This window comes from Triplophysa dalaica, chromosome 19 (genome assembly GCF_015846415.1).
Source record: "Triplophysa dalaica isolate WHDGS20190420 chromosome 19, ASM1584641v1, whole genome shotgun sequence".
NCBI classification, from domain to species: domain Eukaryota; kingdom Metazoa; phylum Chordata; class Actinopteri; order Cypriniformes; family Nemacheilidae; genus Triplophysa; species Triplophysa dalaica.
Window position 1 is genome coordinate 9,413,784 of NC_079560.1, and position 22,150 is coordinate 9,435,933.

The 22,150-nt window shown below is 38.5% G+C and overlaps 1 protein-coding gene across 5 annotated transcripts in view; it reads left to right on the plus strand.

Moving 5' to 3' along the window:
• Positions 1 to 3,100: 3,100 nt before the first annotated feature.
• Positions 3,101 to 22,150, plus strand: part of cadm1a (cell adhesion molecule 1a) — a 247,973-nt gene continuing 228,923 nt past the window's right edge. The window contains exons 1-2 of one of the 5 annotated variants that reach the window (XM_056730894.1): positions 3,109 to 3,761; positions 3,854 to 3,974. In XM_056730894.1, coding sequence (XP_056586872.1) covers positions 3,884 to 3,974 — 91 coding nt within the window. In that variant the 5' untranslated portion in view covers positions 3,109 to 3,761; positions 3,854 to 3,883. Of the gene's footprint in view, positions 3,975 to 22,150 lie in introns of all 5 variants that reach the window. The other 4 variants (XM_056730895.1, XM_056730893.1, XM_056730897.1 and 1 more) reach the window with 4 other exon arrangements.

Sequence of the window (22,150 nt, forward strand, 5' to 3'; positions counted from 1 at the left end):
AACTGGCACCCGCTCTATATATGATCCCCTTCTTTTTGCCAATCTCACCTCAATTACTTTGGACTTTCCCTTAAGATATTTTGTTGAACAGGAAAGCTTTTTGAAACCAACCCATTTCTGTCAGCGTTAAATGATATCTGCTGTTCCGAACGCTTTGAGAGCAAAGGCTGGAGAGGAAACCCCCATTACAGTCATCTAGCATTAAAATAGGTTCTTGTGTATTACAATCAAGGCAAGCTTTAAGTTACAACAAGGTTTAAAAGGATAGACATGCCTGGATTGAATCTGACATATCCTTGTCTCCACCTCAGACTGCATTTCCTTTAGACTTGTGTAATCTATTTAGATTCAATTCAATTTCATTCTTAAGTACATCAACATACATTACTTACTGATATGCAAGTAAAAGAAGGGATAGTTCACTCAATAATGAAAACTCTGTCATCATTTACTCACCCTCAGGTTGTTTCAAAGCTATATACATTTCTTTGTTATGTTAAACACAGTGAAAGCTATTTATAAGAATGTTAGCAATTTTCAGTTCTGTGACATCATCCACTACCATAGTTGGAAAAAAATGTATAAAATATTGTATATTGTATAGTTTGTTGTTGTGTTGAACACACGGTGATGTGTTTTGCAGAATTTAGGAACACAAATAGTTCGGGGGCACCTTTTGATTTTCCTACTATGGCAGTCAATGATGTCACAGAATTTCAAAATGTCTAACATTCTTCCAAATATTTATCTCTGTGTTCATCAGAACAAAGCAATTTATACAGGTATGAAATGTCATGAGGGTGAGCAAATAGCGACAGAGTTTTCATTTTTGGATCACTTTAAGTGAGATCTTAAAATATACATGTACACTATTAGGATCACAAAGTTTTTTGTCCGTAGAAATCACGTTCTTAACATTAAGTCATTAAATGAATAATTATAGCAAAGCCCTGCTGAGTTAGTATCCTGGGACAAAATGTGCACTCTTGTGTTGATAAAAATGAAATATCACTTATTTGTCTGCAAGAACAAAACCCTTGAGGCAAATCAATAAATAGCAGGAGAATTTCATTAACTAAAGAGCTCTCATAGTGACATGTCTGGGAAATAAAGATATATGAAGCTTTACGACACCATCAGTTTGCTATCAGCATGAGGTCCAACACGACTGTTTGGCTCTGACGTAACATTTTGCTGTCTGATGCCTGCTGTGGGGCATTTCTTTCATCTGATCTAAGCTTTGATATTCTTTAAAGGAAAGGTGCACCCTTAAATGTACTTTGCATCACTGACAACAAAATAAAAAAATGATATGAATCTACATTATAATTGCTCTTTTAAAATTGTCTTAAAACTGCATTCTGTTAATTTTTGGTTAACATATTACGCAACACGACGGCCCACAGTCCCCTGGACCACCAACTAGTATAGTATTGTATGGCAATCTGTACCACAAATCATTCGTTTGACATATTTTAATTTAGCTAGATTTACTCAATTCATTTATGTCCTCTACATCAAGTATTTTAAACGACTAAACATGTTGCAGGTGTATGCTGACAATACTTGTTTCAAACATATAGAACCACTGTCCATGAGTGTCACTTTTTCAGGAGCCCTCAGCAACACCCCTTAATAAGAACCATCCTCAAATACCACAAAACTTGTACAGAAAAGGAGTATAAAAAGAAGCTTCAGCTGTGAGTAGGGCGTATCATCAAAATCTAAAGCTTGTATAAACATTTCTTTAATTCCTGTTCATCTCCCGAAAATCAAAGCACTTGCCCTGCGAGGCTTCCAAGTAAATTAGCATAATGAGCCACCAAGGGTAGAGCTACCTGGATTACCTTATCAATTTGCAACCCTGGCTTCAACTGTGAGTCAATTTGAGAAAGCACCCAATTAACTTATATTAAAAAGTCAACATAATTATGTTGATGAGAAGTCCCTTTCATTTTGAGGGAGGAGATATCTGAACCACAGGAACTTTTTACTCAGAATATGAACTGATTTCACCTGATAATAGCATGTACTTCTGATAGTCAGTAATATTAAGACAAATCTTTACCCAGCTGTATTTTCTTATCACATTTTGTCACGAATCCACTTCTTTCACTTTATTACCTCTTTATTTCCACTGTCAAACAAATCTAATTCCGGAGGTTTAAATGGTATTATTTCAATCATTACAGAGTGTAAATTTAATATCCCTTATTCTTCTTTTGGTTTCGTTCCTGTGTGATTCAAAAAGTTCAGAGTTATATATCCCTTTCAAATTAACTTCGTAAAAATGGCTAACCGCTTTCAGGAATAAGCCTACATATGGCAGTTTTTGTTATCAGATTAGAGATTTTGCTCTTTCCCCCAAAAGGCTCACAATAACATAAAATACAACCGGCTGTACAACTTTCAAACGTCATGAGGGTAGTGTGTGTTTATGAGAGAGAGAGAGAGAGAGAGAGAGAGAGAGATACCAAAGAACAACCAGCACAACACAAAACAACACTGACAGGACAACACACACAAACTGACACTGTCACCCTCACTGATAACTTTGAATAAAACTGTTTTTCTGTTTATACTGAGATGTATATATATATATATATATATGGGTCAATGACGTGACATGTATTTTTTGTGTCCAAATTCATTATTTTCCTAAAAAGAATTTGAATAAATACATGTCATATATCAAATGGATCTACAATATGTCCTTTATAAGAAACCCTTTTCATTTTATTGAAATTCAATAGATTTTTTGAGTTTTGGTGTTTGAAAGACCAAAAATGTCAGGTGGTGCGACCGTCCGAACATACAAACAGAGAACAAAACTGAGAAATAAATGATCAATGCTAAATTTCTTATATATGAGGGGAAAAATACTCAGTGCTAAATACATTAAATGTATATTATTTTAAATTAATATATGGTCGCACCACCTGACATTTTCTTATTTGTCATTGACCCATATATATATATATTTTTTTTTACTTATAGACTTTTAATTTTATTCTATCGTATTTTTATCTTAATCTGTATTTGTGCATGTTTATATTTAATTTTGTGCTCTGACAATGTAAAAAAAAATGTATCATGCCAATAAAGCTCCTTTGATCTTGAAAGAGAGAGAGCGCGCGAGAGAGAGAGAGAGAGAGAGCGAGAGAGATAGAGAGAGAGATAGAGAGAGAGCGCGCGAGAGAGATAGAGAGAGAGCGAGAGAGATAGAGAGAGAGAGAGAGAGAGAGAGAGAGAGAGAGAGAGCGAGAGATAGAGAGAGAGATAGAGAGAGAGCGCGCGAGAGATAAAGCGAGAGAGAGAGAGAGAGAGAAAGAGAGAGAGAGAGAGAGACGCCACTAGGGGCACTCTTTTCTCTAAAGATCTTATTGTGTTACGGGGGAACAACTTTAACCGATGACAATCATAGTTTATGACAAAATGCCAATTTATGCAGTTGTTTTAATTGCAATGACGTTTGTGGTGACATCGTATTAGCTACCACTTCCTTATAACAAACAAACAAATAACTATACCTAACTAAAACACGTTTAATCTACATTAAAATTAATATATTATTTTCAGTTCATAATAATTGTTATGAGAATAGACACCAGCATAGCACTTTACTATGACAACCATACGTTGGTTTGTGTATTGGTCTGCTTTACGATCAACAGGGTGTTATCCAGAGAGCAGATCACAGCACTCGCTACTATTACGTAAACACACAATAAGGACACAACTCAACTACGTAAAGACTTACGGTAAATGATCGGGATGTTGAAATGATTTTTGAATGAGCGTTTGTTCCCGCCCTTTCCCCGCATATCATTAAACTCGGCCCCCGTTTCTCTAGGTGAAGCTCAACTCACTCACGAGCTTCAGAATGAAGCAGGTGTCCAACATGGCGAACACGAGCAACGGATCTCTCGCGACTCTCCTCCTTTTATTCACCATTTCGGCAGCTATCCATACAGGTAGGAATGATGCTTTTGGATTAAATAAGCGCTTTGTCCGTTAAGGGAGCAGACGGCTGAGGCAGCGCGACGATGTTTCCTGCGAGCGGAGATTTTTCCTCAGTGTGGCGTTTGGATTGAAAGTGATAGTTGAAAGTACCAATGGGTTTTAAAGTTAGATAACGTAACGCGAGGTCGCATTCGAGCTGTGTGCGGATATTCATCTCATCGCTTCTCCGTTAACTTTGACGCGACAAACTCTGCAGATGTTCGTCAGTTGTTATTTTGCCTGCGGCTCTCATTGCGCGTGCATGCGGGAGAAGTGAGCCAGGAGTCACGCAGTAAAGTGGACTGTTACTCATCCTGTCACCCGCTAATGTGATCCCCATCCTACACAAACAAGATGTAACAAAAGATTTAACAAAAATGCAATGTATGGTGACGATATTATCATGACGATATTAGCAACCGTCTGGGGGGAAAGAGCACGGGTGTTTAACCCAGCGCTGTGCTTCTGAAATGCGTTCTCCGATGTGTTGTTGTTATGGGTTGTATTAAAATGTTGTTTCTTCTAATGTGTGTGTCCAAAGGTATTTAACTGTTGATAAAATGCAGTCTTTTGTAAGCCATTGCCCTCGCGATGAGTTTGCAAGTCGTTTTATACGGTGTGTTAAACAGCGATGACAATAGCACGGAGGGGGAGCATCTGTAGACTCCGGCTTCATTCATTGCGCCTTTGAATAAATATACAAAAGAAAGTTTTGTTATAGTGTCTAACAATGATTTATTTGATATTATGGTTTTGTGTCTCGCTTTGGTTTCGCTTCAAGTCAGAGTTACGTAGCGCGTTTGTGTGTCCACTCGCTGTGAACTGTATCTTTGGCAGAATCCGCGCACGCTTCGGTTCAATTCCTACTTCAGGATATTAAGAATAACGCAGATACTGCTTACGATGTGAACTAAGGAACCGGGAAAGCGACAGTTTCGGTCGTGACTTAACATAAATCCATTACTTTTTGAAACGTTCACCTAATTCACGAAGGCTTCGCAGTTGTGTTAATAACGTTAGGGAATATTGTTGCTTGTGGCTGAGAGGAAATCGAGTGACTATGCAAAAATAATTCTAGTTTATTTACCACTATATTTTATCTCCTCTTTCATTGTGTTATCATCATATTTTCTCTCCTACCAGGAGCTCTCGTGTGTAACCGAGTCAACAAGTGCATGAGTTTTTTCCACTTGGTGAAATAAGTGATGTTTATTTATTCAGCAGTCGTATATTTAGCACTATGTGGTGGGGCTTGAAGCGCATTGTGTGTGCCTCTGGAAGTCATATGGAAATGCGCGTCTTGTCTTCGGTGATGCTCGGAAGCGCTGTTATATTTACAGCCCGTATACAGTGCGGGGCATCCGCTCCTTGCTTATAACAGGAGCTCTGTAGTTTTGTCGCGTTGCGTCGATTGCAACGGGAGCATCCTGTTTCTTTTGCTCGTTTGCGGCAACGACACTAAGGACATTTTAAGGGGCTTTTACTAAAGTATCTACAAACACGAGTCTTTCACTTGTATAAGGATACGTGGTGATTGGAAACATGTAAACATGTACACCGAGTACACCGTGAAAAAAATTGACAGCTAAGTTCTGTATGTTTTTTGCAGTAAACCTTTATAGTAATTTTGTTATAGTCAGAATCTAAAAATGTTCACATAAATATTTCTAGTCTAGTGGGCCACACTGTAAACACATGCTGTGTAATACAGGAAATGCTGCAAATATTATTCAGTCATTAAATAAGAAAATAATTGTCTTTAATTAATATTTAACATAGCCAAAAATAACCTGAGGTATATACATTATGCGCAGGCATCATTTACACTGCTTCCAAGCTTGTGGTTAAATCTCTATGCGTTTGACTTTACTACCCCCTCTGGCTCTTTCATTGCTTAGTCTCTGTTGTGCCCATTGTGTTGAGGCTTTAAGCATTGTTTAATTGTTCTCTGGCGCTTCCTCACAATTTCTTTGATTGCGGAGGAGAGTGGCTTATGGTTAATAGCCCCACTTTGACTATAGTTTCATATTTCAGGGGATCCCTCAGTTTCCATTAGCCGGAGAGAATTCTTTCAAATCAGATAAACATTTAGTATACAGCATATAGGAGAACAGAAAAATTGTGTAGGCCCTGCAGCAAATAAATTTATATGGAAATGGAAAAAAGGAAAAGCACTAGCTTAACCAGGTTGCTGTTATTAGACATTTCTTCCCCTTTGAAGTGTGTATTATTTGTTTTGCTCCACTTGGCTGTCAGACTAATACCTTACAGAGTGAAAATGAAAATGGCTGGGGGAGAAGCTAATCCACATAAGAATATTTTGAGGATTACGGCTGGAGTCTTCCATGCCCGCCTTGCTATTGATTGGTTGCTCTCCTCTGTAAAAATGACAGCACGAGGAAAGACAAGAGCTCTCTTAATTCTGTCAGTTCAGGCTGTTGCTCCACAGATTAATGACATTATCGCTAATGTTTGTTTATACACGTAAACATATAGACACACATTATGTATACATACATTGATAATGATTTATGTTTGTCTGTGAATGACAGACATTGTAATCATTGAGTTTCTATTAGACGCCATTTGCATCAATTTCTTTTATGACATTGCGCTCTCATTTGTTAAATGCATGCAGAATGCAAGGCGGGAATTCATTAGAAAACAGGAAAGCAATCTATTGACATCGAGTTTGGTAGTGGGATGTTTGAGATTAGAGAATTCCTCCAGTTTGTGGTCATTTAGCAAAGGTCAGTTCATGTGAACTCTCTTTTAATGACATATTATGACTTTTACACATGGACAGTGATTGATGAGTCAATACAAGTTTTGGCAGCTAGATGATCAATGAACTCTTTGACGACAACAATAGCTCATTTTCATACTCTCTGTGAACATGGCTCATAGACTAACTATTGTTTGAACACAATGGAGGCCTCGATGGCAAAGTACATGCTGACCAGCATATGTGTTGTTTGATACTAATTTCTTGTAAATTGCTCTCTGTTTAGGGAATAAAAAGGACAACAAGGGCACTGTATTCTATAGGAGCCAAACTGGGATGCCTGTTTGCTTAATCTTCGAGAGTTATTGTCATGCACTCACAGCATCACAGATCACCCAAGAGAGATTTTTATGAAACAAAATGTGCTTTAAAAGTGCTAGACCCAAACTGAAGTGGATTTTGTAGTTCTCTCTTAATTTTTAAGATGAAGCAATCATAAAAAGTCAGGTTCAGTGAGCTGTTACAGGTAAACATAATTTATAGCCCAATACAACCAGTCATTATGTGGGTGCACCTTGAAGTTTGGTAGAAAATGAGACCTGCATTTTTTGTTTGAAGTTTTGAGTGTGAGAACCTGTTTTGCAGACAGTCTGACAAAGAAATGTATCATTCACCATCACCACCTCCCACCTCCATCCCATGCTGGAGGGGACCTGACGATGGAGCAGTTTAACATACATCATAGTGCAGCTCACGCTGAGCGAGTTCTCATTAAACCGAGATTACAAGCAGCCATTAGCATTACCTTTAAGAAAAACTCACTCACTCAGAAGTCTAATGTATAAGGTTAATCGGTCCTCTTTTCTCAAAACATATCTGCTCCCCATCTAGAGAAGAAGGCTTTCTATGTTATCATAATAAAGCAAGGTCCCCATGGGAGGAATAACCATTTATCTTATGTCTGTACAAATGAAGATTTAGTGTTCTCTGATAAACACCAAGGTTTTTCTGTGCAGTACACTGGCAGATAAAAGAAGATAACTCTTTGGCTCAGAAATCACTGGAAAGTCAAATGCTTAGAGCTTTTTCTGTTCATAAATTGGAAATCCCAAGATGCTGGATTACATACTGTATCTGGTCCATCCAGCACGAATTGAACTTGTTGTAGCCATTGAAGATGTTAAATGACTTGGAAGTTGTTGGCTCTTTTTTTGGTTAACAATTCGTTCTTTGATAGTTCTCTTTGTTCACAGCTTGCATTGTTCAGAGCTTTTTGTGGCGTAGAGCCTCAGCATGCAGACAAAAAAGATAAATGTGCACGCAATCTTTTGGAGTTTCAGTCCATTCATTACAGCCAATTCACAAGTGCTCGGTGAGCCTATTTTTGCGTTTGTCATTTTATTGTGTTCTGATGTTCAGCCATTGGGTACATTACAATTTGTATTTCACTCCTCCTGTTTTAACTCATCATTTAAGATTGCCTGGGCATTATATCAGCAAGGCACGATAGTGACACCCATCTTTCCGTCCGATTCTCAATTCCTTAGTGTTTATTAAAATTATTTAATCGAATCAAACTTAAAGGGCAGATGTGAAAGAAGCTTTGCACGGGCTGTGTTTGTTTTACAATGAAAAGATGTAGCAATTTGTTCTGGCTCCTCTGACCTACTATGTCAAAGGGATTCGGTTTTCCTTATAAAACGAAATGGGTCAGCCTGTAATCTCTCAGTGTCTGGTAGAACGCATTAGGGTGGACCTGCTAGGGAATTTAGTGTTCATCTAACAACACTGCAGGAATTTCTTAGTGCTCAAAGTGTCATTGCTAAAGTCAACATCAGATTAGAAGTAGAATTTCTATGACCACCACAGGTTGTCATCAACAAAGACATACAATATTATAATTAATTGTTGGTTAGATTTTAGATGTTGGGGTAGATTTTGATGTGTTTACTAAGAAACATGCCAAACTGAAGTCTGGTCTCTTTTGGTGAGAATAGATTTTTGTTATGCAGCGGTTTTCTCCATTTGGCAAGTACTAATGTAGATCTTAAAGGGACAGTTCACCCAAAATAAATATTCTGTCATTTACTTGCCCTCGAGTTATCCAAATCTGTTTACATTTCTTTGTTCTGATAAAGAAAGGAAAAGAAACTTGAAATAAAGCTTATAGCCAAACAGTTCTTGGCAACCATTGACCACCCAAGTAGAAACAATTACAATGGTAGCAGTGTTCACACATTAATAAGCGTATTTGTTACGTCATCACATCGTGTTTGGTCTAGTTTTGGCACATGAAATCTGTTTCTGTTCTATTCTCTGATCACCTAATATTGTATTTTAACACTAAATATAATATTTCACATATGATCTGTTCTGTTGTCAGACAGAAAAGCAAGTATAAAATACTTCATGTTTAATATAACAACTGTTGATGTTTATGTATATTGAAAACGGCGCCACTTTTTAATTGGTTTCCTAAAATACAAGTCGATTTTATAATGCCAATTTTTTTGTTGTGTTTTTAAGGTGAATAAGAGACACTTTTCCCCTATATATTTCATCATTGAGGATTTCTTTAAAGAAAGTCTAAAAATCTTGTCTCCTTCTTGTGAACTCAATCTCATTGGAAAAGTGCCTCGTCACACCCCTAGCGCTGAGCGATCGCAGCTTTACAATGAATCAAGCTGTTTTAAATACTAAAATAAACATGTAAATGGAAATCGTGTGAACAATCTAATTTTGGTGGCCTGTGTTGATAGTGTGGGGGGCCGCAACGAATAAATCAATATAGGAAACAGACACGGTTGTTATGAGAAAATCATTGTTTTGCTTCGTTTTGAAACTATGGCGGGTCTAATTAATGAATGTGAAACACCGGGTAGTCAAAAGTGCCCCAGAACTGTTTGCTTTCGGACATTATTCAAAATATCTTCTTTTGTGTTCAGCAGAACAAAGAAATGTAAAACGATTTTTTCCTACTATGGTAGTCAATTTTGGTCAAAACTTGAGTAAATGAAGAGAACCCAGAGTTTTCATTTTTGGATGACCCGTTTCTTTTAGTCAAGTCAGGTAAAATGGTTTGTAGTCAGTTCTGATCTGCTTGGTGGGAAGAAATTGTATACAGTGTTTGCTGAGCCATAGCATAGAAAGGTTAAGTATGACTGGCCTTTACAAGTACAACACTTAACACACATGATCAGTAGACGACGCAGTCAATAAATATGCCACTTCACGAAAAAGCAAGCCATCTTGCGAGAGAGATTGCTGTTTCGTACAGCATTACTCTTAAAGGTTGTCTTTTGCCTTTACAAAATATCTGCTTATCCTTAATACTCTGAGCTTGTAATCGTGTGTTTTTATGCACTCCCTGAACAGATAGCCAGTAATCTGGTCACTCAGAGCACACTGATGGACACGCGGTAGCATCCGTGAATAAGCTGCTTTCAGTCATTTTTGTCAACCGCTGATATATCCGTCAGATTTGTCTGTCAGCAAAGACATGTGATTGTGCTCTTTACATATAAAGAAGAGAATCAAGGTCTAGCTAGATTGTTTATTTCAGCAACATTTACAGAGTGTCCTTCAATGCTGGAAGGGGCCGTTCAATGCTAGTTACTGCTGAGCTTCACCTTCTCTAATTTTTTGTTGTTCTGTGGCCGTTTCCGAGCTTTAGAATGAAGTGTCACATTTACTGTCCTAGTGTTTGCTGGCTACAGCTCTGTTTGTTTGTATGCTGCAGTTATTATGAAGGTAGTTATCCCAAATGCCCCCCTTCATTTCACACTGATGCTCGAGCACTGAAACTGTGAACTAGACAACCTGCAAATTGAAACATAAAGATGTTTTGCAGAATGCACTTGAACATTTTGCGCTTTGTCAAGACCAGTTGTGTTTATCTGCAGTTTAGGATTGGTTGTACATTAGTTTCGATCAGAATACATCCGTAAACTGGATCTGCTTATCTGGCCCCTATTTATGCCTCCTAAGACCACATTTTATGTGACACAGTAATAGTATTGTGTTGTGAGTAACGATAGTAGCCCAAGTTGCTTTGTGTAATCTTTTGCCTTAAATGCGTGGTTGTCTTAAATGAAAATCTGTTTAATCAGCAAGATGTCCAGAAAGAAAAGAACTCGTTAACTAATGTCAATCTTAATGCTCAATGCGATTTAGAGGTAAGTGTGATGAAATAAATGATATTAGCTTGCCTCAGAGTCTTAAAGGCTCATGAAACGGACTAGCAACCCTCAGCAAGCTATTCTTTGTGTGTTTATGCCATGTAGACAAAATCTTTGCAATCTGGATTTGTTAATCCTATTATTTGAGGGGTTCTTCCTTTGTTCCCATACTGTGCTGACGACAGACTTATTTGGGCTCCAGACATGAGCTGGGTTAAAGAAGCCATCTGGATATGCTTTTTTTCAGGTCAGACAGAGTTACCCCGGCACAGTAACAAGACGTACGGTGGAGATAGGATGCCTACCCTTTCTAGGTCGAGAAAAGAGGAAATTGTTATAGCATTGCAGGATTATGGATCAGGCCAAGCATGTGAAATTCAGGTCTGGTGAAAATAAAGCAGACAGAGGTAGAGGAGAAAAGATGAAATGGAAGTTTGAAGAGACACGGCGACCGTGTGGCTTTATTTCCCAATGGTATTCTGCAGAGGCAGGATTGTTGTCCAGAAAGCAAACAGTGAATGATAACAAAAATATGATCTTCATACACACACCATACTTAAATTCCCGGTGGGCTCATTTCACAGCTTGAAAATTACAGCGCAGAAGTGACGTGATGTGCTCATTATGGTGTTTGGCAAAGTGAGGCTGTTAGGGGATAGTGAGAGTGCTTGGCCTTGAGTATATTGCCACGTCCCCAACCCCTTTTTCACAACAGTGCTTTTCTTGGATCATACTGTACCTTCTCTTTAACCACGAATGTGTGCCAAATACCGAGCACACACAGAATATTATTGCAGATCCTTGAGATTCCTCCTCCCACATTTTGTTAGAATTTGCCTAAAAAACGCTTGTTCAATTGGCAGTTTTGTCTGTGTGCTGAGGGGTAAAGACTGATATGCTGTTAAGATGTACAATTTTTATTATCTAAGGGATTCCATTCCAGTAGCAGTTCTAAAGTACTTTTTCACAGAGAACAGCCTCGTATTTTACAAACGTGAATCTAATTTTCAATTTCGCTGGATTTTTGACACGGGTACCATTTGTGTTCAGGACTCATTGAATCTGGTCTAATAACGGCGGCGAAATGACGTCGTTAGAATATTGAGGAGCTTTATCGGCAGCGCGAAAAATGCCATGCAGCCACAAGTTCATGATATATATGTCTATTTTCAGTCTCAAAATAGGGCCCCTGCTGTAATATCAGTCACACTAATAGATAATTCATGCTTCGATACCCTCGCCTGCACAACCGCAATCCCGGGAGAGCAGGCACCTAACCTCGCTCGTTCCTTTGAAGTTTGCTCTATCAAACTTCCAGGGCTGTGCTACAATCAGGACCCCATGGAAACACGGAGATTATGGTGCAGCTCGGCTTGTCTTGTGAGAATAATCAGCTGAACCTGTGGGGAGGGAGGCCTGTAATTTTCTTCTAAACACTGCCAATCACAAAAAGTGCCGTGTGGTCTCCGGTTTTCTGCAAGCTTGATGTATGCATGTATATGTGTTGGAAGTGTTGAGTTAAAAGCAGGTATTTCAAGCTAAATGTAATTTAAAAATGTGCCCTTGCTGTTATTCCCACTGCCTAGTCTGGGCTTCATTTAGGATTGACCGTATCTGTGCTATGTTGCTATGTTGCACCCGCATCATTCTGTTCCAATTTGGATCTAATTGGTCTAATTAAATCTAATGACTTCCTTTATAATTCCACTGCCCTATTTAAAACCATGATAGAGTGCTAAACGCTGGGCATCGTGTAGTCGCTAATGGGAAGTGATAGTGTACTGGATGTCGTCTAGGTGGATACTTTATCTTGACTTCTGTTTTGTTGCGTTTTGTCACGCACGCACATTTCTTTACGCTGTTTAATTCATGGGCCGCGTCACTGCTAACTTTAAGCAGTCCAAATGAATGTGCTGTAGTCGTCTGCCAAACAATAAACCCTAGTGGAGTTCCTGTTTAGGTCCAGTATATCATCACCGCAATAATATCATTTTCAACAAAAAATTACTTTATAGTTCATTAAAATCATCCACTTAGTGTACTCTTGGTTAATTGCTAAATAATGCACCCACTTATTCACGTGCTCTCAGCAGATGGCACTAGGGAAGAGCGAGTGTCTTGAAAGTTTAAAATGAACTGCTGTACATACATGAACGTTTGATAGATTTGAGTTTCTGGGGAAATTATACAGTTAGTTATAAATTATGAATTGAGAGCTAGCTCTTCCATTTTTTAAATACTGGGAGTGATTTTTGCACTTTTGTTACATTAGCAGTAAAATCATGTAGTTGCATCTCTACTGAACTACTACCACAAAGATGGCATGCTTCGATTGTATGGGTCTACTTGGCATGTGGGACCTCCAGTCCTTATAATTCATTCTTTCAACTTCTCAGACAAAGTAATCTGAAGTTTGATCATTCCTGATTACTGAGGCCTTTTAAAGAAATCTGAAGATTATCTAAATCATGATACTGCAAAAAAACAGACGCGTCTGTCTAATGAACGCATTTAAATTCCCATTGTGGCCTATTTACTCATGCCTACGGCTTATGCCGCAAAACTGTTGCGATTTGCAATGTAAACTAGTCATTCATTTTAAATGCAGAGTTGTTTTAGTTACACTCTCATGATCTTAATAAGTTTTTTTTTTACTCCAAATAATTCACTTGTATAAATAGAACATGGAAACTAACTTGGGCTTGTATCATCAATTTTTAATAGACCTTTGGATTATTATCTGAGCACTGTGCCCTCCCTGTTAAGAGGGGGGATTGTACAGTAAGAGAATGGTCTTAGGGGGCTAAATGAGTTGTTTTGCAGCTGCTAATTAATTTCATGCTTTATCGAAAAGGGGACAGTGTGTGTATTCATTCACATGGCCTTGGCCTCTTGCAAAGCCCACTACAAAACCATGCTGAAGAACCTAACAAACATCTTCATGCAGTCCTTTCACAGAAATAATTACCTTCTTCCTCGCAATCAGAGGTGTAATACATTCAGAATGAATCCACAGCAAAGCAAGGGTTGTGGCAAACAATTTTCGAGTGATACACCTCTATTCCCGATCCACTAAGCACCGGCCCCTTACGGTCCCTCCTGCAGGTGGTGGGTCCACTGGAGGGTGGCCCCACGTCGCTCCTTCGGGCTGAGCCCGGCCGGACCCCATGGGGGGTGGCCCGACCACCAGGCGCTCGCATACGAGCCCCAACCCCGGGCCTGGCTCCAGGGTGGGGCCCCGGCAGCGCCATGCCGGGCGACGTCAGGGCCTATGTCTCCCGGCTGGCCTCGGAACGCCTTGGTGTCCCCCTGGAAGAGGTGGAGGAAGTGTCTAAGGAGAGGGAAGTCTGGGCATCCCTGCTTAGACTGCTGCCCCCGCAACCCGGCCCAGGATAATTGGAAGAAAATGGATGGAATGGATGGACTCCTCCACTTGCACGTGCAGTTTTAAACACACAGTTGTTTTAGTACAATGGTTCTAAACCTATTCATGGTTGCACCCTCTGTAAACCCGTTTAAAGAAATGGTGCCCTTTAATAAAGCTGCGACTAAAAAATGTTGTACAATTACTGCCTGTCAGTTGAGTTTGAGTTTATTACTGCATAATATAATTAATTAAATAGAAATATACTTTGCTTAATAAAATATTTGTTGAATTTATAATTTTAACATTTTGTGCTTTTAAGGTGAATAAGTTTCTACCTATATATTTCACCATTGAGGATTTCTTTAAAAAAATCATCACACCCCTAATAGACATAGTTTATATATATATATATATATTACATTAAATGGTAACCCAGACGCAAGGGACGTTGCGGTGATGATATTTTCCCACCGGTTAATCGACGTGTAAAAACACCGGTTGTAGCGGTGGCACTGGGGGTAAGCGGTTTGCTGGGTTGGTGGAAGATTGACGCATTTTACTTTTAAAATAGCGGCAATTCGGGAATGGCAATTGCTTGAATTAATATCTTTCTTAATAAATGCACACAAAACTAAAGAAGTACAATGAAATTTGCTTAAATTAAACGCGTAACTTACAAAACGTGCAATCTTAGCACACATAAGGCAAAAAATATTAAAGAAAGGAAAATAAAAACATTTACGTTAGATAAGTTGCCTATACAGTATAACAAAACGAGTAATCACTGCACACATCGTGCAATAAATAAATTAGGGAAATGCCGATGTATCGGTCGGCGATATTAATCGGCCGATATTGGATTAATTTAACACCATCGACATATCTGCCTTTTTCATGCTATTGCCGATATGCCTATGGTGATAAATTAATCCAATATCGGCCGTTTATTAGGCTTATAAGGGCCCTTTGATTTCCGTGAAGCGGAAAACACAGATAGAAAGTATCAAACACGCCAGAAATTAGAGCTGAAAATTCAAATTTAACGGATTTCATAGGTGCCTGGTTTATTAGTTAACTGCATGAAGGGAATGAGTTGGATGTCTGAATATCCATTTTTTTTTCTCCGAGCAGTATAATTACTGTAAAATAGCAACAGCACAGTTTTATATAAATTATCCATTTATGTCAAATTTGAGTTAATGTTTTTAATAAAATAAATATTGGATAGCAAAAATAACCTTTGAAGATTGTTATGTTGTCTTATTGGATTTTTATCTTAACTTGCATTTGCATTTACAGTGGTACCTCTCTTAAAATGTTAAATGAATCCAAATCATGTTTTGTAAAATAAATTGAATGCAGAAAAACTAGATAGTATTGTTTAGTACTGTATGCAATTGACCCATATTGGTATCGATATCGGAATCCGCCAATAGTTATTTGTTAAAATAAGAATCGGTATCGGCTCCAAAAATCCTATCGGTGCATCCCTAAAATAAATAAATAAATAGGAAGCGTCTCAACATCGCAAAACGTTCGTCCGTAGACAAGAAAATCTGTCATAGCAAACAGCCCTCACGTTGTGCGTGTGTTTGCCTAAAATCCATTGATTGCCCACCTGCAGATCTCAGCGGAATAACGTTGATTTAAGCGCTTGTCGTTGACAAGTTATAACATTACACACACAACCTGAAAGCATAACTTATGAGCTGCAGGGAAGCGCCCACAAAACAAACTTACTGGGTTCTTATTTTTCACGTTTTCTGGGTTGCTAGATGCACCCGGGGACCCGTTTATAGCACTTAAACACAGAAAATGTGGGGTTTTCATATGATGTCTCCATTAAGGATTACAAAATGTAAACGTTTATGTTAAATGGCAAAGCACAGACTTTTGAAAATTAGAACAAAAATAAAATAAAAACTTAACAGGCTTTTGATGGCAGTGCTTACATATTCTAATATGTGCCAGAAAAGCCTCCGCCATCCTCTTGTCAGTCAGCACTTCCCTCTACTCCGATGATGAATAAAATCTAACTTGTTCCACTTACGCTGAATGCACCAGCCGCGTTCAGATGCGCCATCTGGTCTTTGACTAAACTAAGTGATTTATTATTATAAAAATTAAAAATGACGGTGCTACGGTGGACAAGTGATGTAATCGGTAGGTGGGTGGACACTGTGTATCACCGGTGACACTAACTATTGCAACAAGCCTACCCGACGCATGTATGGCAACCTTATTAGATTTGTGAGATAAACAGTTAAATGACCACAAATTCGCACACAAATTCTGGAAAATTACCAGAATTGTCTGCCAGGGATCAATAACGTGTTGAAACTCAGCTTATAAGGGTGCCTCATCGGAGCCAAAACACCCTCTACCTTTAGCCCATAGGTTTGCCGTAAAAGGCCGGATTGTTGATTGTGGATAGATTTCCTGCCCAGTTTAGCGTTTGCACAGTCCAGCATAAAGTGCCCTCAAAGCATTCGGGGGCTCAGCAACGTTTCAGGAGATTAAAGGTTGTACAGCCTTGAGAACCAAATCGATGCGTTCTCCTTGCCTAGAGATTGACTGCGTATTGATTGGCCACAAACAGGAAGTGAGATGATGAAAACAATGCTCTAATAAAAAATAGACTCAACATAGGAAATTAACTAACCTCACGAGGTTGGAATCCCCTTTTTACAGCATACAAAGCAATAATTCATCACCTCTCCCATTTTTTTGTAGTCTGTGTTTTACCCCACCAGGATAGCTTCATTGCTTATCACTTGTCTCATTTCTCCCTGCATGAAAAGCAAGCTGCATCATCAATGATAAAACATTACAGACAGGCCATTTTGTCCTGGAAAGCGGCTCATTAAATAAAGGTTGTGGACAATTAAAGGCTTTGATACTCTCGGTTGTTTGCAGCTCTGATTTTCAGACATGGAAAGAAATAATGAGACACACGACACCGGTGACCACTGTCTCCCTCCGTCTCGCTTTCAACTAAACAATTCATTTTTTTGCTGAAGAGGCCACATATGCGGGCACGCTGAATACCAAGTGGTTGATATTTACCAATGAACATGACATACAAGGCTGCCCCGTTCTGTCGTGACCACCCTGTCGTTCCCAGCGAGTCCGGGCAGGTGCTAATCAGCATGCTAATTGTAATATTGTGTTGTTCTCCGAACTGTGCAAATGAAAGCCAGCTACTGTGGCCGAGGAGCCAGGGGCCGGAGACATACTGGATCGAGTGCATCGCATCGGTTCTGTCTGATTGTGCTGTTTGGCATTCTCAGTCATTACCGTGATTGTTTTCCAGCTTCCAGCATTTAACAAGGCACTTACAGAGATTCTGTGGCTAAACACAGCCAAGGAAACCTTCTGGGGGCCTGTCTCTCTCAACTGGCGCACCCAGCATCCGCGCTGGGAGTCTGAGGGATTGGCATGGGCTTTATTTCTGTTTTAACCCCCTCTTATCTGCACACAGGGAGCTCTACTCTGATCCACCCTGTTGGAGAACAAGATGTCAGGCTTGGAATGTTGTCCTAGCCTTATCTGTGATATTGGAAGGCCGTTTCAGTGAAAAATGAGCTTAGTGAAGCTATAAGGCTGACGGTAATTTGCTTGCTTTTTTCTGGTAATGTTTTTTAGACTGCGTCTGATTTGATGGGTCTGAGAAAGCGTAAAATGTGCAATCTGTTATCTCATGCACCTAACTATTGAATTTGAATGCGTGAGAGGATGATACATTTTTTTTTAAGCTCCCGCCGTGGCCAGAGTAATGTTGTTCTGTTCTGTCTGATTTGATCCAAGCGCTTGACATTTCCCTAAGTGTTTGTCACATCTTCAGAATTTCATCCTTAATGTGCTTATCATGAGCTTAAGTGTTTGGCAAAGTCTCATAATGTTGTCTTAAGATGGAAGATGTATAGTAGACATTACGTAAGCAAGCCATTTACAAAAAAATGGAGCAACAGGTTGAAGTTGACACATAAGGCCTCATTTATGATACGAGAGTGGTTGTTGCAATCAAATCTCATGACAGGTCTCAGTTTGTTCGTATATCCAAGTTTTGAGGGTGATGGTTTGTGTATGCTTTACCCTTTTGATAGCGGGATAGCGAGTGTAAAAAAAAAACTTTCATGAGCTTTTAGGCTACTTCTAGGATAATTTACCACAATTAAAAGTAAAACATTTAAATCTACAATAATCAAGCAATGGGTCTGTACATCTATTTGCAAGCTTCTTTATTTGACAAATATGGATTTAAATGAAAACAAATGTTTATTGTTTTTCTTGTATGTGCGATGTTCGATTGGATGAAAGACGAGCACTGGGTCACACCTCAAGGCTTCATGTGGCAGGCTCCAGGCCGGTTTGTGGGGGCTGAAGAAGCCGCTGGTCCTGCCAGAAAAAATAATAGGAAAAATAAATGAAGCAAACAGAAAACTGTGTGTTTGAATTAAACAGCCTGAAATGCAAGATTAGCAGCATGAGATTTTAAATTTATATCCTGCTTAGAAACATGCATCTGTCTCAACAGACCCTTTTTTCTTCACCTAAATGAAAAACTTTTAAAATTTTACGCTGCAAAAATGATCAGTAGTTTATATCTACATTTATATCTACATCTTATTTCCCATCATCAGACTACCATCACCACCTGAAGGACAGCTGTCATACATATAATCTCCTTCTTTAGAGTTTGGTCAAATACAGTTATTTTATTTGTTTGTAAGTTTGGTCATGTATTTATACCTCTCTTCAATATAAGTTTTACACATTTTCATATGTATGTTTTCTACAGTTTTAACTTTGCTTTATACAGTTTTATTTTCTGTAACTCTTTTTGTGGAGCATTGCTTCAGCAGCACAAATGTTTTGGGTTTGATAGCCAGGGAACCCATACTGATAAAATGTGTTTACCCAGAAGTGAAAATTCTGTCATCATTTACAATTCCTCTTGCCATTTTAAACCTGTATGACTTTCTTCTGCAGAATACAAAGGAAGATATTTTGAAGAATGCTGGTAACTGAACAACGGCAGTAACTATTGACTTGCATTGGTTTTGTGTTCATACAATAGAAGTCAATGGGTACTGCTGCTGTTTTTTAGAAAAGACAGGGTGAGTAAGTGATGACAATTTTCATTTTTGGGTGAGCTATGCCTTTAAATGCCTTTTAGTATTTATCCACTGTATTAGAAAGATGTCTTCATTGCATTTTCACAACTTTAAACTGGTCACTGCAGGGATTATGTCAGGGTTCTGAATATATCTTCCAAGAAGCAACTATAAAAACAATGCATTACATGACTACATGACACCATGCTGGGAAAAAAAGTGGGTAAAATGATAGCAATGTATAGTGTCACATGTGGCTTGTTTGCATGAGGTGTGTAATGCATTTCTTTATAAAACTAGATGGGTGGTTGTGAAAAACCAGTGTTTTTGCAAAATTGGGTGTGACATTCAGTATATATTGACTTTGCTAACCAATTCCATGGTGGTTGGATGCCTGTTCGTTGTGATCTTGTATTATTGGTATGTGTGCTATTTGGTGTAGCTTTTTTATAATGTTGTGGCCCATTTTCAGCCTGAATATGTTAGTATAAAAAAGAAGCCTCGGATGATTATCTCTCGAATCCTTATGTCGTGATTATGAGCACAAGGAGAAGTGGCATCTCAACATTTGAGGTCGTCCGCCAGCAGAGGTTAAGAGTTTGGTTTGATTGAGTTTGATTGGCCTGAGAGTTCTCATTCAGGTTTCAGAATCGGACTCCACCGCCATCGACCGCTAATCCACCGGGTCCTGCATGCCGTCCCTTTTCATCCTCTTCTTTATGTTCGGCTAACTCATTTTAGTCCATTCAGATGGCCCATTGTGGCCTGTTCTGCTCTTGCATTTCATTTGCCAGGCCTTTGTCTGCGCTCACCCTGAATAAGAAGGAAGCACTGAGTTTAGTCTTTGTCTTAAACCTGCGTCACTTCACTCCACTGACTTGCTTCAATTTTATTGAGGTACAAAGCAACAGACTTTCAAATTAAGTTACTCCTATCAGATGAATGATGCAAACGGCTCCAATTAAAGGCACTCATGTGCTAAGAAAAGGGTTGTGGTTTTTAATTTCATTTTGTTTATTTATTCATTCTCAGCCTCACATGTATGGAGCTGTACAAACGATCTCACCATTTTGAGGCACTTGAGAAGTGCATTGTATTGATTTTTAAAATGAAAGCAATCACGTCTGTTTCGGAGTTGTTGTTACAGGGAACTGCACTCTAAATCTTCAGGCTGAGATGTGCAATTTCCAACTGTACAGAACGGAGCAACCAAAATGTTGGAACCAGAAAATGCCCATTTACTAATCAAACTTTAGACTAGGGAAATTAATTCTTTGAAATCAGCCTATTAATTTACATCATAAAGGTAGTATAATTATGACTAGTGCTGAGCAAACCCAAAAATGTAATTAGAGCTTCAGTCTGTGCTACGGCAGCTCAGCCACTTTTGGAAGCAGTTTCTTAGGAGTGCAGAAATCTGCCGCTTTGGGATGAAAAACTGGACTGAAATTGCTTCAGAATCTAAAAAATCCTATGGGCGTCCTATGTGCTTGTGTGGAGGCACAATAGAATGACTGATCTTCAAATCTGCAAAGTACCAAGCATCAGCTTCCAGGGTTTCGGTTTTGTCGACGGACTCGAGCGTACAATATACCCGCAGTTTTAATTTGCAAGAAATCTATAATTCAGGCATGTATTGCTGACACAAAAAAGGCCATGCTCGGACGATGAAGGGGAGCATTTACAAGGCAGAATTAGCCTCCCTCCGTGTGCAACACGGCATAGAAAATGCCACCTTATATAAGTGGGCTACTGTGAGTACCCAGAGCCAAACATTTCAGCTCAGAGGTTGTTCTGTGAAAGCTATGAGATCCATGGAGGTACCAGTTTAATGTACGTTTCCGTGCTATCTCTAATGTTTCTATTACAACTTCTTAAAGGGTTGTTCAATAAATAAATGAAGTAATTTTTATTTTTGGGGTAAATTTCACTTTAAGAGAAATAAAAATGGATTGAGAATATTATAAATTTTAATAAAAATTATTTGATGCAAACTATTTGTATTTAGATTGAAATCTAATCTGATATTTAGAATACAGACTTCTGTGACTTCGCATGTTTAAGACCAAATTTGATCGATCTTTAATAGGACAAAATGTTTACACTTATGTGGTTGCTTGGACATTTTTGTTCATTTACAATCTTGTGTTCATGCAAACAGCATACATTTTTTAAGAGCATCTTTGGACATGGACTTTTTGTCCAATTTGAATCCAAGAGTTTTTTTTTATCTGACACTGTTCAATAAATAACAATGCATTAAAGTTAATGTTGAAAAGACTGTAATAATTAAACAAATCTGCTTCACATTTAGTATATAGACAATATTTCAAATTATCTATTTTTTTTCATAAAAAATCGGGCACTATGTAAACAAACAAGTATTCAAAGGCTCCAAATTCAATCCAAAAATAATGAATGTTTTATATTTATAAGTAAAAAATGTAATTTAAAGTGGGAAAAATATGGATGTATATATTATTTTTATGACCTTCTTTGTCCATGGACATTTTTGTCCAATTTGAACCCAAGTGTGAGATTTGTTTTATTTTATTTAATGCGCAAGGGTTAAGGAGAAATATCTGAGAAGGAAAAGTATTTCTTTCATGCAGTCTAAAAGGTACAGTTGAATTGTTTGAGATCTCATTCAAGATTTGTCTTTTCAATGAGTTCAATGAAACTCTTTGTTTTCTAATATTGACTGAATTACTCTCCTCATTCTAAAGATCCTCTGCATTAGACAAAGGCGGTTTGTGAGACC